The sequence below is a fragment of the Lampetra planeri genome, chromosome 17, assembly GCF_965212315.1.
Source record: "Lampetra planeri chromosome 17, kcLamPlan1.2.h2, whole genome shotgun sequence".
In the NCBI taxonomy this organism is placed as follows: domain Eukaryota; kingdom Metazoa; phylum Chordata; class Hyperoartia; order Petromyzontiformes; family Petromyzontidae; genus Lampetra; species Lampetra planeri.
The window spans coordinates 12,357,988-12,377,136 of NC_136123.1; the positions used below are offsets into that span (position 1 = coordinate 12,357,988).

General features: G+C 48.2%; 1 protein-coding gene across 1 annotated transcript; it reads right to left on the reverse strand.

Moving 5' to 3' along the window:
- Nucleotides 1-3,624: 3,624 nt before the first annotated feature.
- LOC144723377 (chymotrypsin B-like) lies at nt 3,625-18,921 on the reverse strand. Its single transcript, XM_078602118.1, has 7 exons — nt 18,774-18,921; nt 5,538-5,641; nt 5,286-5,365; nt 5,085-5,166; nt 4,737-4,917; nt 4,409-4,548; nt 3,625-3,920 (listed from the first exon to the last, which is right to left on the reverse strand). Exons 1-7 carry the CDS (start codon nt 18,823-18,825, stop codon nt 3,759-3,761), a joined length of 801 nt encoding a protein of 266 aa, XP_078458244.1. The 5' UTR covers nt 18,826-18,921; the 3' UTR covers nt 3,625-3,758.
- Between the last annotated feature and the right edge of the window lie 228 nt (nt 18,922-19,149).

Sequence of the window (19,149 nt, forward strand, 5' to 3'; positions counted from 1 at the left end):
GTTTCGGCCACAACGCAAGCAGCCATCCTCAGGCGAAGAATGAAACACCCCAAGCTTGGAGCGTATATTTAAGCTGGGTTAGAGGGGGGGGAGGTGGGAAGAAGAGCGCCTAAACAAAATAATTTGCATATCAAGAGGAATTCAGCATATGGAAAATGCGTAGGAGGTGGGCGGGGGGGGTTCCAAATCAATACTATGCCCGTGCATTATGCAGGATTAGCAGCATCAAAGGGGGGGGGGGAAGGGGGGGAGCATTAACAAAGGAAAGGAATGTTAATAGTATGTAGCTGTAGTTACTAAACAACCACGTAAAAAACTACAGTATAAACTGCATGACAAACTAAAGTATAAACTACATAGCATCATCAGTAAACTTACTATACTCTACAATAAGCTGAGTTACTAACAGTAAGTAATACATGAAAAATTCTACGTTGTAAAAAATTATATAATATGCTTCCATCTAAACTTTATTCTCTTACATCACACGCGTCTATACCGTACTATATACTTCCATAGGCAAAACCAACATTAAATTACATACTGTATTGCTATAAACCACCCTATACCTTATACATTTTTAATATAACACTATGTATTATTCTACCCACCCTAATGTGTATCAAAATGGTTTATTACGTCCTTCCAGTGATTGCTAAGCCAGAATCCATCTTCTCGGTTAAAATTGTCTCTGTGTTTGTAAATGTGGATCGCCTCATGTACGAATCTCTCATGATAGCCAGATGGCTTGCAGAGAACCTCTGTCTTGGAGAAGTCAATGTCATGTGAGCCCACTGAGTTGTAACAGTGATCTGCCACGGCTGAGGTGTTTGTCCTACAGTGTTTCAGGTCAGCTTTATGTTCACGGATGCGGTCCGAGACATGTCGTTTGGTTTCCCCAATGTAACTGCTACCACAGAGGCAACTTAGTTTGTAGACACCAGGGTACTGTATGTCTGGAACCACATCTTTTACAGACGGTACCAGATCACGGATTTTATGTACTGTGTTGAATCGGACCTGGATCTTGTGTTTAATCAGGATTTTGGAGATCTTTTTTGTGACCCCAGCAATGTAGGGTAAGGTGATGGTCTTGAAAGGCTCCTCAACAGGATCCTTCTTGGTGGTTGGAGTGATGGCTTTGCGGATTGTGTAGTCGGAGTAACCATTAGCCTTAAGAGCTTGACGTACGTGTTTGAGTTCACTGGAAATGTGTTCATGGTCGGAGATGCATTGGGCTCTATGATATAGAGTCTTGATGAGGGAATTCTTCTGGGATGGATGGTGGTGGGAATCCGGTTTTAGATAAGCATCCGTGTGGGTGGCTTTCCTGTAGACAGAGTGGCTCATTGAACCATCAGGTCTCCTTTTGATTAGGACATCCAAAAAGGTAGCTTGCCATCATTTTCGACTTCATAGAGCCCAATGCATCTCCGACCATGAACACATTTCCAGTGAACTCAAACACGTACGTCAAGCTCTTAAGGCTAATGGTTACTCCGACTACACAATCCGCAAAGCCATCACTCCAACCACCAAGAAGGATCCTGTTGAGGAGCCTTTCAAGACCATCACCTTACCCTACATTGCTGGGGTCACAAAAAAGATCTCCAAAATCCTGATTAAACACAAGATCCAGGTCCGATTCAACACAGTACATAAAATCCGTGATCTGGTACCGTCTGTAAAAGATGTGGTTCCAGACATACAGTACCCTGGTGTCTACAAACTAAGTTGCCTCTGTGGTAGCAGTTACATTGGGGAAACCAAACGACATGTCTCGGACCGCATCCGTGAACATAAAGCTGACCTGAAACACTGTAGGACAAACACCTCAGCCGTGGCAGATCACTGTTACAACTCAGTGGGCTCACATGACATTGACTTCTCCAAGACAGAGGTTCTCTGCAAGCCATCTGGCTATCATGAGAGATTCGTACATGAGGCGATCCACATTTACAAACACAGAGACAATTTTAACCGAGAAGATGGATTCTGGCTTAGCAATCACTGGAAGGACGTAATAAACCATTTTGATACACATTAGGGTGGGTAGAATAATACATAGTGTTATATTAAAAATGTATAAGGTATAGGGTGGTTTATAGCAATACAGTATGTAATTTAATGTTGGTTTTGCCTATGGAAGTATATAGTACGGTATAGACGCGTGTGATGTAAGAGAATAAAGTTTAGATGGAAGCATATTATATAATTTTTTACAACGTAGAATTGTTCATGTATTACTTACTGTTAGTAACTCAGCTTATTGTAGAGTATAGTAAGTTTACTGATGATGCTATGTAGTTTATACTTTAGTTTGTCATGCAGTTTATACTGTAGTTTTTTACGTGGTTGTTTAGTAACTACAGCTACATACTATTAACATTCCTTTCCTTTGTTAATGCTCCCCCCCTTCCCCCCCCCCCTTTGATGCTGCTAATCCTGCATAATGCACGGGCATAGTATTGATTTGGAACCCCCCCCGCCCACCTCCTACGCATTTTCCATATGCTGAATTCCTCTTGATATGCAAATTATTTTGTTTAGGCGCTCTTCTTCCCACCTCCCCCCCCTCTAACCCAGCTTAAATATACGCTCCAAGCTTGGGGTGTTTCATTCTTCGCCTGAGGATGGCTGCTTGCGTTGTGGCCGAAACGTCGTGAGAATTGTTTTATTATGTTTTATTTTTATTATTTTATTACTTCCCTTCTACGTGACTTTACCGAAAGAACCAAGAAGATGAATCCCTGCAGTCACGAAAGCTTTAAATCGAAATTCAAGTGACTTTGTTAGGGGCCAGTACCGGGCTGGCAATTAAATGTCGGGGGCGAGTTATGGGCAACAGTCTTCGCGGTGCGGAAAGGGGAATGGAGATGGAGGTTTAAATTGAGGTGAAATCGAAAAATCAAGAGTGTACACACAAACACAAGAAATGGAGAGTGACTCAGAATCCTTTAGCATAATATCAAGGGTGGAAATCATGTATATTTAGTTAAATAGGGAGCGCTTGATCATTTCAGACATAGAAATGCAACTTCCATTAACTTTATTGTCGAACGTGGTTTTTCCCAATATGGCATTTTCCAAGAACTTTATCCCTGCGTTCGACGATGTCTGCCTGTATGATTATACTCGGTGTTAAGCTAATCTTGAAGTTGAAATTTTGAAGTTTTGTTCACGTTACGATTAGAGTTTAATTGCAGTGATATGACAGAGTTCATTACATATAACATACTCGACGGGTTTCCAAACTCTAGTCCAATCATGACGACGTCATCCTCTTTAAAAAATAAAAAGAAACTTCAGATGTGCATGCAAAGCAATTTATAAATGAATTAAGAATATTCGTGAGTATACATTTAGAATTGCAATTGGGAAGGTCGACTAGTTTGTTGGAATATTGGCTATGTTACTGTTGTAAAGAAATCTGTGGTTTATATTGTATGATATGTTTAGATTAAATTTACTATTTTTTTAACTCGTATTCCTTTAACTGCCTACAAATGGAATACGCGATCTAACCCAAAAAAACCTGTATTATGGATAATATTGGTCGCGAAAGCCTACGTGTTAAACTAAAACAAGTCAAGGATGAAATAAATCAAACTTTTTGGGAAAAAATATTGGTCAACAATTTTATTAATGATACAACATGTCATCAACAAATTGATTCGTACAATATCCAAGGTCTTCACAATCACGAATTCGATGCGACCAATTGAAAGCAATTACTGAATCGTTGCCCATCGGTGTGTCTAGTTGGCAGCCATGGTCTGGTCCATCCAGCTTCGCAGGGCGGTGACGCGCGCGTACACGGCCGGCATGCTGGTGAAGCACGAGCTGCTGCCCCACGACACGATCCCCACGAGGTTCCACACGCCGTTCTTCTCGCACACCAGGGGGCCGCCAGAGTCGCCCTGGAGAGAAGACACGCAAGGTGCATAGCCACAAGCATATCAGAATGAGCTTCGATATCGAGACAGAATAAAGTAAAATAAAACCGTCCGACCCATCTTTGATGACAATTGAGTTGTTTTGAGATACACTTCACTTATATGGTTGTGCAGGTCTGCAATAATTACACATTTTTTTAAATAATGTATGTGCATTGTGCATGGTAATAATGAGCTGTCACCAATTTACATTAGATGATGAAATAAAAAAAATATATTGCCACTTAAAATTAAGTATTGAGGTATATATCAAAGTTCAATCCTATTAAATTGTCAACAACTACTTTCATCAATGGTTTACTTTCAAACATGTTACACTTTTGCAAGATAGTCCCATAAACCCCACCATCCCTCATACCTCCAATGATGATCGCCTACCTTCTGGTGTAAGCATTAAAACGCTGACTTCAGATACCACTTTAGCTACGTAATGGAAGGCCATTAACGTTTACCATGCAGGAGCTGGCTCCAGCACCACCAGCGCAGATCATGACACTGGTGATGACGTTCACGGTGCCCCACTTCTGCTGGCAGGTGGGGGTAGGTACAATGGGCAGAGCGGTCTGCTGCAGGATGGGAGGCGTGTTGAAGGCTGTGAACGCACACATAGAAGAATGCCAAATAACATAATAAGGGTTAAATCATCTCTTTAATAATATTTCTTAATAACTATTTGGCACGAATTACTGTCAAAGTTGTATAGGCCTACGAGCTGTAGGAAGTCTGAATGAATACCCTGCACCAAGTAAATTGTGTTAATTATTGGTCTTTGATGCTCACCGGAAGAGTGGACCTTGCCCCAGCCGGAGTTGACACACATCATGTTATCAGCGAAGACATCCGAGGCGGCGGGTAGGCAGACGGGAGAGACACGGTCCACGATCTGAGCGGGCTGAGCCAGCTTCAGCAACATGATGTCGTTGTTGATGTTGTAGGAGTCCCACTGCTGGTGAGTGATGGCCTGTGTGTGCAAACAGAACGAGATGTTATAATATCTTAAACTCGCTACAGTTGTTAAATTCAGGGTACTTGATCAACACAATTGGTATCAGTTGAACTTCTTCCATTTCAATGTCTAGGAAGTTGCAGGGAATGTTCATGAGGTCAATTCATGGCTCGAAAGTTTACCTTAGAGACGACAAGAGACTGGATGTTCTCGGCGTTGGAGTTCCTGTCGTGCTCGCCCAGGACGACGCGGTCACGGGATGGGCTGCGGACGCATTTAAGAAAACCGAACATTTACTGATTGATAAAGATATTCTTCCTCGTTTTAAAGTCGTTAACAATGAGCGGTGCTATGCTGGTACAGTGACTCCTGCATGCGCTTACTTGAACTCGCAGTGGGCAGCGGTCACCACCCACGAGGGGTCAATGAGGGAGCCACCGCAATAGTGCCATGTGGTGGAATCCTGTAGTGGCAAGACGCGACAGAATTGGTGTCGTGTCGCACTCTGGGACACGCGTAGCACACCTCACATACCAAACAGCAGTGCGTACAGGCCGACTTTCACTTGTGTCGTGGACACCGCGATATGGTTCATGTCAATGTGGACTCGTGATATACCAACATTGAGCACTCACCTGCACGGACACCTGCCAGGGCCAGGAGCCCGACACCGCATCCTCGCCATTGACGATGCGAGAGTAGCCGGTGATGACCGGCTTGATGGCCGGGACACCGCACCCTGTGATGTGTAAAGAACACGGTGATTGGTGGTTAACATTAGAGAATGCTCCTTGCATGAATTTCCTACAAAGTTAGTACTTTAAATAGTGAAGGTAATAGACAGAGTGTGGAGGATCGGTAAAGCAATGGCTTGGTGGGGCATTTCATCCGGCAGTGGATAGATTATGGCAGATGATGATTACAGGGTGTCCATGTATACAAAATTACATAATTATACATAGTACTGTTAGCAAGGTGGATAAAAACTACAGTGTACACAGACTTGATGGTTAAAAAATGTAACTTTTAAGATTCCTCCTCCTCTTTAAATGAATGCATCAAGTGCGCAGTGTTATTTACTAAAAGTTGGGAAACTAAAGACAGGATGGTTTTTCCAAGCGCACGAAGGAAGCTTTAATTAAAATTAATTGTCATGAGCGTTAAATGTTACAAATGATAAACATAGTATGCATGCCTTTTTAGCATGTACTAGTTATACTTTTGCAACTGCATGCTGTATGTGGGCCTTCTAAGTATTAAGATAACTGCATTATGTTAAACTACTAATATTGAGGACTGCAATGCTATACACAATAGGTATTAATTCTAGATTTGAAGCTTTCGTGACTGCAATGATTCATATTCTTAGGTTTTTTCGGTAAAGTCACGTAGGTAAAAACATTAAAAAGTAAAATAAAATAAAAATAAAAATCACGACGTTTCGGAGGCAACACAAGCTTCCGTCTTCAGGTGGTACCGTCACAGCCACGACAGCTGTATCAAGTAAATGAGAGATTGCAGGAGTTACCACTGCGTTTATATAATGGTTGGAGAAGGTGGTGGGGCAAGGGCCGCATACTTATTATTAATATGGTAAGGTGAGGTTTGAGACTAAGAATAGACTGCATAACAAAGGTTGAGCCTTTGTTATGGAGAGGTGCGGTTTGTGACTCAAGCTTAACAAGAAGACCACCACTAAACATGGTTAAACAGTAATGGTTGTCTGTCAAATAAGATTGGCAAATAAGTGTAGTTAAATCTTTTTTGCATGGTTAATCACATCTTTCCAATGATTATTCAGTTTGTAACCGTCATCACGGTTGAAATTATGTCTGTGTTTGTATATTTGTATGGCTTCGTGTACAAACCTTTGATGGTAGCCAGGAGGTTTGCAGAGAACCTTGGTCTCGGAAAATACAATTTCACGAGAGCCCACCGAGTTGTAGCAATGATCGGCAACGGCCGAAGAATCAGTTCTGCCGTGTTTCAGATCTGACTTGTGCTCGCGGACACGATCAGAAACATGACGTTTCGTTTCTCCAATGTAGCAATCACCACAAATGCAACTCACTTTGTAGACTCCAGGATACTGTAAGTCAGGAACGACATCCTTCACAGATGGAATCAAATCACGGATTTTATGCACTGTACTGAATAGGACTTGGATCTTATGTTTGTTTAGAATTTTGGAGATCTTTTTGGTCACGCCTGCTATGTATGGCAACGTGATAGTTTTGGTCGGAGTTTCATGTGGCACCCCACTACGACCCATCGTGTCGACGATAAACTCTCCTACGTACAAACTAGCCCGTTTTCTATCAGATACTCTGCTCCCCTTCACAGGCAAGACCTCTTCAGCAGTACTCAACTCAACCCAATTAGTCTCTATGGTTAAGGACATGGTACTATCTCCTGATGACATCCTCGTCAGCTTTGATGTAGTATCTTTGTTCACCAAAGTCCCAGTACCGGACACCCTAACAATAATTGAGGACTTAGTCCAACATGGATTGAATTCTGATGTACCTGCGCTGGTTAGGCATTGCCTCACCAACACTTATTTTACCTGGAATGGCACCTTCTACAAACAGATTGAGGGTACCCCTATGGGCTCCTCCTTGTCACCAGTTATAGCCAACATGTTCATGGAAAAGTTTGAATCAGACGCCATCCAGACATCCACCCTGCGTCCTTCCTTGTGGAAGAGGTATGTGGACGACACTTTCGTCATCTGGCCACATGGCCTCCCAGCATTGAACCACTTCTTGGACCACATCAATTCTAGACACCCATCCATCAGATTCACCATGGAAGTGGAGAAAGACGGTAAACTACCATTCTTGGATATTCTGTTTGAGAGAAGGCCTGACGGATCCTTGGGACATTCTGTCTACAGGAAAGCCACCCACACAGATTCTAACTTGAAACCGGATTCCCACCACCACCCATCTCAAAAGAATTCTCTCATCAAAACGCTATACCACAGAGCCCATGGCATTGCTGACCAACACCACCTGGCCGGTGAATTAAGACATGTACATCGGGCCCTCAGGATGAACGGATACTCTGACCGCACTATCCGCCAAGCTGTCTCTCCCACCATACAGAAACAGCCACATGAAACTCCGACCAAAACTATCACGTTGCCATACATAGCAGGCGTGACCAAAAAGATCTCCAAAATTCTAAACAAACATAAGATCCAAGTCCGATTCAGTACAGTGCATAAAATCCGTGATTTGATTTCATCTGTGAAGGATGTCGTTCCTGACTTACAGTATCCTGGAGTCTACAAATTGAGTTGCATTTGTGGTGATTGCTACATTGGAGAAACGAAACGTCATGTTTTTGATCGTGTCCGCGAGCACAAGCCAGATCTGAAACACGGCAGAACTGATCCTTCGGCCGTTGCCGATCATTGCTACAACTCGGTGGGCTCTCATGAAATTGTATTTTCCGAGACCAAGGTTCTCTGCAAACCTCCTGGCTACCATCAAAGGTTTGTACACGAAGCCATACAAATATACAAACACAGACATAATTTCAAACGTGATGACGGTTACAAACTGAGTAATCATTGGAAAGATGTGATTAACCATGCAAAAAAGATTTAACTACACTTATTTGCCAATCTTATTTGACAGACAACCATTACTGTTTAACCATGTTTAGTGGTGGTCTTCTTGTTACAGGTTGAGTAACAAACCGCACCTCTCCATAACAAAGGCTCAGCCTTTGTTATGCAGTCTATTCTTAGTCTCAAACCTCACCTTACCATATTAATAATAAGTATGCGGCCCTTGCCCCACCACCTTCTCCAACCATTATATAAACGCAGTGGTAACTCCTGCAATCTCTCATTTACTTGATACAGCTGTCGTGGCTGTGACGGTACCACCTGAAGACGGAAGCTTGTGTTGCCTCCGAAACGTCGTGATTTTTATTTTTATTTTATTTTACTTCTTAATGTTTTTACCTACGTGACTTTACCGAAAAAACCTAAGAATACAATAGGTATTCCTTATTTGTAATATCTAAAATCTTACCTATAAACGTAATTTTTTTTCTGTCTGTCTGTGTCTGTCTATGTGTGGACACAATTTGCGAAGGATTTGGCTCGTGAACCATGGGGTTTATGTTTTTAAAAAGTAACCAGGTACCAGCGCTATTCTGATGTTGCATCTGTCAACTTTAAAGTAGTTTACTTAACCATGTAGTACTATTTATTATTATTTATTTCCTTACGCCGATGAGCGCTCACCAAAGCACACATTTTCGCATGCGCAACAAATCTGACCAGGGATTGTTCCTAGAAAAGCACACGCCTTCGTTGGGATAGGGGGGAAAATCTTTATTTTGCGTTAAAAATGCAAAAAAATACACACAACGCTGAGATAAATTCTTCAAAGTGTCATGTCCTCTTCTCCCGCCCCTTCACCTCAATGTGTGCACTTACTACTATAGGGTCGGTAGATACTAATATTATAGCGTTTAGATAGTATTTTTGTAGAGCGGTCCGGGGGATGGTGGGGGAGGGCGAGGGTAGCGGCCCAGCCCCAGCCTGCCAAGGTGCCACCTCGGCCGGCTGGGCAATCTAGGCGAGGCCAGGGGCTTTGAACGGGACTAGGCCTCACGACGTCACTCTGCCAAGTTAGTAGTTTGTACTATCGAGTCGATAGATACTGCTATAAAGTCAGCATGTACTACCACAGTCAGTATGCGCTGCTGTAATCATAGCAGGTACCACCACAATCAGTATGCACCACTTTAGTTGAAAGCAGGAACCACCAACGTCAGTATGCACTGCTGTAGTCATAGCAGGTTTCACCACAGTCAATATGCACAGCTGCAGTGATAGCAGGTACCAACACAGTCGGTATGCACTGCTGTAGTGATAGTAGATACTGCTATCGAGTCAGTAGATACTACTACAGTCAGTAGCTACTGCTATAGAGTCAGTAGATACTACTTTAGAATCAGTAGATACTGCTATCGAGTCAGTAGATACTACTACAGTCAGTGGCTACTGCTATAGAGTCAGTAGATACTACTTTAGAATCAGTAGATACTGCTATAGAGTTAGTAGTTACTACTATAGTCAGTGGATACTACTATAGTGTCAGCAGATACTACTGTAGAGTTAGTAGTTACTATTAGAGAGTCGGTAGATACTACTGTAGGGCCAGTAGATACTACTTCGGTCAGTAGTTACAACAGTCAGTAAATACTACTAAACAGTCAGTAGATACTACTGTACAGTCAGTAGATACAACTACAGTCAATAGATACTACTTACTCTGTTGTATGTAGGGTGTGTAGGTGTAATGTAGTAACTCCACGGGAGACGACTTCACGGGTAACACACTCTTTATTTTATCAAACTTGGTTACAGGTGACTAACACCTACTTTGTATCTCGGGTGACAAACACCCACTTCGCTACTTGGCGACTAACGCCCACTGAGTTACTCGGATGACCCACATCCACTTAGTACTCGGGTGACAAACACCCACTTAGCTACTTGGCGACTAACGCCCACTGAGTTACTCGGATGACCAACATCCACTTAGTACTCGGGTGACAAACACCCACTTAGCTACTTGGCGACTAACGCCCACTGAGCTACTCGGATGACCCACATCCTCTTAGCTACTTGGCGACTAACGCCACTGAGCTACTCGGATGACCAACATCCACTTAGTACTCGGGTGACAAACACCCACTTAGCTACTTGGCGACTAACGCCCACTGAGCTACTCGGATGACCAACATCCACTTAGCTACTCGGCGACTAACGCCACTGAGCTACTCGGATGACCAACATCCACTTAGCTACTCGGCGACTAACGCCACTTAGCTACTCGGCTTCACTAGGTCTTCAGCTCCGTCTTCGGGTCTTCAACTGGGTAACTCTCCCCGAGTGCTCTCGCGCGTCCCCCTTTATACCCCACCTGCGGACGTCGCTGCGAGCACCCACTTATTCGACCAATCACCGGGTGCCGGCTACGATCCTCTTTTCCCACATCTCATCGTGCCTCACCACTCACTCCGCGCCGCCTCGTCATCTGTCACTCCCGGCGCGCGCGTCCACACCACGCCCACAACGCGTGCCCAACCCCGCACCCCGCGCCGCCCCGTGATCCATCACTGTCACAGTCGGCGCACGTCAATACCACCACTACATCACCCCCTACCACATAGCTCGCAGCCGCCCCGGCTGCTACAAAAATTACAAACCCTCCCTGTGTGCCCCGTAACACAACACAACACAAGAACAACAACTAAGCTAACAACACAACACGACGCGAACACCACCATCCGCAACCCTCAACCAATGCCACCGCGACAACAGAACAATATATACAAACCGGCGAGTGACAATAGCAATGTGTATACAAAAAAAATAAATGGAAATTTTTTTTTTTTTTTTTTTCTTTCTTTCGACTCGTGCAGTGTCCCCTTTTCTTCCGAGCGTCCCTACAACGGGACATTATCCCGGCAGAGGGGAACACCGGGCGAGCTCGGTGTAGAGCACAAACAAAACCCGTCCTCATGAAAATTGTTGAGACCTAGCCCGAGTCCGCCTTGCCGGTCCGTCGTACGGCACCAGACGCGGTTGAACGTCCGGTGGTGCCGGCAGTTCAGGAAGACATCGGCCAGGCATCGAGGACTCGTGCGTGCCCCGGGGTTCAGGCTCTCGATGGTCAGCAGCCGTCAAGCCCGAGGCACCTGGGGGTGGGTCAGGTGGAGACACGTGAGGATCAGCCTGCGACACCTCCCTCCCCGAGTCGACGGTCACATCACACGCCCGGTCGTCACGGCACAGAACGGGGTCACACGGTGCCGCATAGGGCTTCAGTCGGGAGGGGTGCACATACCAACGGCGTTTCCCCCATTTAATCTGTATACTCTGGGGCCGTGCAACCCGCACAATTTCCACCGGTCCTCTCCAAGGTCTCAACAACTTGGGGGACGTAGCCAACGGTGCATGTGGACAATGCAGCCAGGCCTTATCGCCTGGTTTCCAATCATGCGTATGCACCCTCCGCTCATGCAATTTCTCGTTTGCAATTTGCCGCGACCGCGAATTCAACCTTGCCCCCTCCCGCGCTTCAGTCAATTTGGCGATATTAAATTTGATGTGGTCTGCCAATTTAGATTTTGCACGTGGCTGGGAAATCCCCAGTTGGACGTCCATGGCCGGATCGGCCTCCCGCCCATACATAAGAAAAAATGGGGAAAACCCTGTCGCCGCATGAGGGGCCATTCGATAGGCCGCGAGTACCCCCGGCACCTGTAAGTCCCAATCAACCTGATCGTCGCAGACCTGTTGGCACAACATAGACGTAATCGTTCTGTTCAGACGCTCAACCATCCCGTCAGTCTGCGGGTGGTAGGGGGAAGTACGCACTTTCTTTGTACCCAACAGGTCGCATACCTCGCGCAACAAAACGCTCGAAAAATTCTTCCCTTGATCCGTCAGCAAGCGTTCGGGGGCGCCCTTGTCCAACACATAACCCTGGACAAAGGCGTCCGCCACCGCCGCAGCCGACTGGTTGGCGAGCGGCCATGCCATAGGCCATCGGGTGAAGTATTCCACGCCAACCAGCAGGAACCTATTTCCCCTTGGTGTAACCGGAAAGGGCCCCAAGATGTCCAACGCTACCAATTCGTTTATACGCGAAACCTGAATGGATTGCAGCGGTGGATTAGCCGCCAATGGTGGCGGTTTCCTTTTCGCGCACTCTACGCATCCCTTAAGAATATTCGCCACGTCGTTACCCATCCCCGGCCAATAATAGTCTCGCTGGATTAGGGCGAGCGTTTTGTGAAAACCCAGATGCATGAGCCGTTCATGAGCTGCCAGAACAATCCTACCCCGCATAGCAACAGGCACCACGAGCACGTGACGCCGGGACATGTTGTCCCACCTCATCAACAGGCCCTGTCTGCACACCCAGGAACCGACCCGCGCCTCCCCTTGTTCGGGAGCGCCAACTTTCCGACGCAGCGTAAGTAGGGAGCTGTCGGACATCTGGAGGCGGCCCCACTCAATGAGGGGCAACGACAACAGCGAATCCCTCCCCGTGGGGGCGTCCTCTCCCGGGGTGTCAGTGGCGGCGAGCGCAACTCCCGGGGCGCCGGCGACCGGGGGTTTGCACCGCGCTGATCCCAACAAACATGTGCAGTCCGTGCACGGCGGCAACCGCGACAAGGCGTCCGCGTTTGAGTGCCGCAACCCTTTTCGGTAAATCGTCGTGAATTGGTAGTCTTGAAGGACCTCCAACCATCGGGACAATTGGCCCGATGGCTGCGCCACGCGCATAGCGTATTGTAGAGCCGCATGGTCCGTCCGGACCGTAAAATGACGGCCGTAAAGATACGGCCTGAATTGCTGTGTAAAAAACACAATGGCTAACAATTCACGACGAGTTACGCAATAGCGTTGTTCTGCGGGGGAGAGAACCCTACTACCGTAGGCGACCACCCGTTCAACCCCCCCGACCAACTGTGAGAGCACCCCCCCGATACCCGTATTGCTGGCGTCCGTGTCAAGCAAAAACGGTTGTGTGAAATCGGGGTAACACAAGGGGGGAGCCTGCACCAAAGCGTCACGGAGGGAGCAGAACGCATCCTCCTCCTCTGCCCCCCAGTGAAACCTCACACCCTTAGCCGTCAAAGCGTGCAGGGGCTTGGCTATGGTGGCAAATTGCTTGACAAAACGACGGTAATAGGAGGCAAAACCAATGAAACTACGAACCTCCGTGACCGAGGTTGGCGTTGGCCATGAGCTGACGCAATGCGTCTTAGCAGGGTCCGTCGAGATCCCTGAACGACTCACGATATGGCCCAAATACCTGACAGATTCCCGAAGCAGAAAACATTTAGCCGGTTTAAATTTTAGCTTAGCGGAACGCATCCTGAGGAACACCGCTCTCAGTCGCTGGAGGTGCTCCTCGAAAGTCCGACTAAAGACGATAATATCGTCAAGATAAATCAAACAGGTATCCCATTGGAGGCCTGACAAAACCAATTCCATGAGTCTCTGGAACGTGGCGGGGGCGGAATGTAAGCCCATGGGCAAACGGTTGAATTCAAAAAGGCCCCCAGGTGTGCGGAAAGCAGTTTTAGGTTTAGACTCGTTATCGAGTGGCAATTGCCAAAATCCAGAAAGCAGATCGAGTGTGGAAAAAAACTGCGCTCCCGCCAAGGCATCCAGCGACTCATCCATCCTGGGGAGCGGATACGCATCCGCCATCGAGATTTTGTTTAAGCGGCGGAAATCGACACAAAACCGCAAGGACCCGTCCTGTTTCTTTACTAGGACAATAGGAGCACCCCACGGACTAGAAGAGGGCGAAATGATATCGGCCGCCAACATATCATTAACCGCCGATTGCACATGTTCCTTCTCGGCCGGGCTGAGCCGGAAAGGATTCTGACGAATAGGGGCCGCGTCCCCTGTAGCTATGTGGTGGCGCAACAGGTCAGTGCAGCCGATATCGTACTTATGTTTGCTGAACACGTCAGCAAACTCGATGAGCAAACCCCTCAATGCTCCCAATTGCACCCCGGACAAGTTAGCAGAACCCGCACACAGCGAGTCCAACCACTCAGTCCCCTCATCACTTTGAGGATGCGACTCGACAGTAAAATCTGCTTGAGCCACGAGCCGTTCCTCAACGGGCAGCGGCGCGGCGTGAGCCAGCACCGTTCCCTGCGCAATTACGGCCGGCCGCGACCCCGTATTCAGGACCATTACGAACGGCTCACTGTCCCCTCTCACCATGGTTTGAGCAACCGCTAAGTCGAGGCCCTTACTGGCTCTGTTTGACGGCCCCAACAGCACCCCCTGTGCCTCCGCACCCACCTCGAGTGGCTTCCTGAACCGAAGGGGTACTAACATTTGCGATCCCGGGGGTACCCGTACAGTGTGAGTCGCCAGCGCCTGCACCGTCGCACAAACCGTGCGCACTTTGATAGGGCTTGACAAGAAGGCAACCCGCCGACCTGACGGAAGCTCTATGCAGGCCTGATCAATAAGAATTTTGATGGGCATTTTTGACAAAAAGTCCGTACCTAGCAAACAGGGAACGGCCAGCGATGATGATACAAAAATAGGGCCCGCTAATTTAATGTCCCCAATGCAAATAGTCGCCCGAATCTGGCCGATGATCCCCAGGGATCCCCCATTCGCCGCATAAAATGGCACATCTACCGGCAGAAGGGGTCTACTTTGGACGGGAAGGATGTTATAAATAAGGTCCGAGATGATGGTGGCCGACGCACCCGTGTCAACAAGCACCCGGACCTCAACCCCGTCAATGAACCCCGTTACCACGGACGACCCGGCTGACGCAGCCACGATCCTGTGGGCCAATTCGGACCACTCGACTGCTTGCGGGCCGCGTACGGACCCCCCCCCGCCGAATTGAACCCCCGGCACCCAGCCGCGAACCCCCCACCGCGAAGCGGCGACCCGAATGTGCCGTGTTTGTGGACCGAACGTGTGAGGTGCCGCGACTTGCCGGGTTTTGTTGGGACGACTTGTGGGCCTGGTCGTCGTCCCGACGTGGACCTGCGATGCGCGGACGCGGGGCCCGGCACCCGGCTGCGACGTGACCCCGAAGGCCGCAGTTGTAGCAGACGACGGACGTCGTAGGTTTCGGTTGCTCCAGCTTGCGGGGCGAACGTGTGGGCGAACGACCTCCCGTTCTCCACTCCCCCGGACACGGTGCAGCGAAGGCCCGCTCCTGCACCGCAGCTGGCTGAGGTTCGGCGATCGTGGCGGCCAGTGCCGCATTCCCCGGCCATTTGCAGACGACCCCCGGCTTGCGTTTGAGGACCTCGTACGCGTGAATGCTCGTGGCGATCGCCAGGGAGCAGATCTCCATCTCGTCTGCCACGTTGATGGGGACCCCCAACTCGTGGGCCAACACCAGCAGCTGCTCCGTCACCATGGCGTCCTTCCCCTCCTTATCCATGCGGGGAAAAGCCGCGTCCGCCAAGGCGAGCAGTGCCGTGCGGTAGGCTAGCGTCGTTTCCCCAGCCACCTTCCGCCGATCGTAGAACTGGTGGCGGCACGTGGAGGGCGGCCCGAACACCTTCGCCATCAGGTGTAGTGCGGCCTGGAGCGTAGAGCGGGACGACCTTGCAGCAGATGTGAAGGCTGCAAGCGCGTCGTCGTCAAGCATCGCTGGCAACGCACGCAGGGCAGTGGTGTCGGACCACCCCGACATCTCCTGATGAGCGAGGAACCTTCGTTGGAAGGCTCCCCAGTCGCCCCCATCCGCCTTGAACGCCGACAGCGCGGGCAATCTTTGCTGGAGGACCCGATCGTCGTCGACGTCGGAGAGATTTTCCCGCGCTCCGCTGGAGTTGTGTAAAATGTCGGCTCGGTTGTCAGGCGCAAAATGGAGGGCTCCGGCGCGCGCCGATGACGTGGGCTGCGCTGCGCGGAGGTGTCCGGCCACGTGGCGTCCGTCTTTCCCGCCAATCGGTGGCGGCCCCCCAAAAACGGCGGCAACTTCCAGGCTTTTGGCGCGAAGCGCCCTTTGGCGGGAATCCTCCACCGTCGCTTCCTCCACGACCCCCGCAGCCGTTTTTTCCGCTCGCCGGAACGGAGATGTCGGCCAAGACAGCGGCGGCGGCGAGTAGCAACTCCGCCAAGCGGGCGTGCGCGTCCTGGAGGCCGGTGTCGGAGGCAAGCGGAGCGTCGGCCATCACCGCGAAGTGCTGCATCGGCGGCAACTCCTCGTCCTCTACTCCCGAGGTCGGTGTCCCCGGTACGCAGTCGTCATCCCGACCTCGCTCGTGGGTACGGGTAGTCTTCCTTGTGTCCATACTTCTTGAAGACAGGTTTACTTCTGACGCCAGTTGTAATGTAGTAACTCCACGGGAGACGACTTCACGGGTAACACACTCTTTATTTTATCAAACTTGGTTACAGGTGACTAACACCTACTTTGTATCTCGGGTGACAGACACCCACTTCGCTACTTGGCGACTAACGCCCACTGAGTTACTCGGATGACCCACATCCACTTAGTACTCGGGTGACAAACACCCACTTAGCTACTTGGCGACTAACGCCCACTGAGTTACTCGGATGACCAACATCCACTTAGTACTCGGGTGACAAACACCCACTTAGCTACTTGGCGACTAACGCCCACTGAGCTACTCGGATGACCAACATCCTCTTAGCTACTTGGCGACTAACGCCACTGAGCTACTCGGATGACCAACATCCACTTAGTACTCGGGTGACAAACACCCACTTAGCTACTTGGCGACTAACGCCCACTGAGCTACTCGGATGACCCACATCCACTTAGCTACTCGGCGACTAACGCCACTGAGCTACTCGGATGACCAACATCCACTTAGCTACTCGGCGACTAACGCCACTGAGCTACTCGGCTTCACTAGGTCTTCAGCTCCGTCTTCGGGTCTTCAACTGGGTAACTCCCCTCGAGTGCTCTCGCGCGTCCCCCTTTATACCCCACCTGCGGACGTCGCTGCGAGCACCCACTTATTCGACCAATCGCCGGGTGCTGGCCACGATCCTCTTTTCCCACATCTCATCGTGCCTCACCACTCACTCCGCGCCGCCTCGTCATCTGTCACTCCCGGCGCGCGCGTCCACACCACGCCCACAACGCGTGCCCAACCCCGCACCCCGCGCCGCCCCGTGATCCATCACTGTCACAGTCGGCGCACGTCAATACCACCACTACATCGGTATATATACCTACACGAGGGTAAAAATATTTTTCGAGGGGGGAAGTCGACAATTTTCGTAAATCTTAAATAATAACTATTTACCCCCCACTTTCTATGACTTTATCGACTTCTGCAAGACTCTTATAATTTTGTTGGTGGAGAAATGGACAAACGGCCCACCGAGCTTCCAAAATAGCTGAGTATCTGTGTATATATATGTAATGTTTTAGAGAAGTTTTTAAATATATTTATCGCCAGGGCAACGCCAGGTACTTCCCGCTAGCTAAACTATAAAAACTATAAACTCTATATTTTACAAGGTAAGGTTCACTGAGCTGTTAGTTCTTTTTCAGAAATCAGCTGGACACGAATGATAACTCAACGAAGTCGCTTATCACGTGGAAATTTATATCAGCCAAATACTCAAAATGTTTCTAATGTGGAGCGACCTGGACAAAAATCCACACCACCATGGGGAGAGAAAGAGAAAACACCCAGACTCCAGATATAAAGCAGGCGTCAGGGTCAGGATCGAAATCACGATCGAATGTATACCAGGCAAGGGAGATAACGTCTCACCACCATTGAGACATTTAGTTTGAGACACCTCCAAAGACGAGTGCCCCTCGTTTTTAAAATGTCAATTTATGTTTACATTGTATTTTTTTACATTACCCCTGTTATGAAAGCATCTACACAAAGCATCTGATTTAATTTCACTGGCAGTAGGTTCTGCCAGTTCTGACAATAGGTTGTCTGCATGATGAGCCGTTTGAAGATGGAAAGCTAAATATGTACATATTCCCTCTCTGTCATGTCAATTGGGAGATTTATCAAAGCATTTGATACGTTTTGTCGCCAATTGTCAGTACACCATGTCTATACCTTCACATGTTTTTCATTCTAAAATATTGACAGGAAATTACCCATGGTTGTCAAATAAATCCCTGACCATGGTATACATTTTATGATTATTCTCTCACATTAGAATTGCCTGAATATATGCTAGTTCTTATGAAGTCCTAACAAATACAATTGAAGTTTTCAAGTGTATATGTCCACTTCTTACAACGCTGCCCGCGACTCCCATTTAACTTTGTGAGTGTTTGAGTTCAACAGGTGTGTGACGGCAGTAGAATCCTCACCGAAGGCGGCGACGATGAAGGCGAAGCAGGAGACGAGCCAGAAGAGAGACATTGCTACTGTCGTAGACGGTGCTGGACCTCTGATGTTGGGAAGCCCCTTTTATACAGAAAATCTGCCGCTTGGCAGCGAGTTTAAACCTTTATTTCGAATTATAGCGATTGGCCTTGCTCTTGGATGAGCAGTGGAGTACTGGTGCCACATGCCACTAATCCATATCTTCCCATGAACAAAGAATATTGTAAAAGCCAGCTGAAAAACACACGTAAGGATATGGAGCAACACATTTTCTTTCACACCCTTTGGTTAAAACATGCCATTTTGGAAATTGGTGTTCAATGAAGATCAAACTCAGGATTTTAAAACAGTTGTTTTGTG

Bases quoted from the DNA above. Each gene is read 5' to 3' on its own strand.
- LOC144723377 (XM_078602118.1), bottom strand. From the start codon at position 18,825: ATGTCTCTCTTCTGGCTCGTCTCCTGCTTCGCCTTCATCGTCGCCGCC. The intron at 4,549-4,736 runs GTGAGCATCAAA...GTGCGTTCACAG, and splicing joins GGGCAAGGTCCACTCTTCCG to CCTTCAACACGCCTCCCATC. The intron at 3,921-4,408 runs GTAAACGTTAAT...TCTTCTCTCCAG, and splicing joins CTGGAGCCAGCTCCTGCATG to GGCGACTCTGGCGGCCCCCT.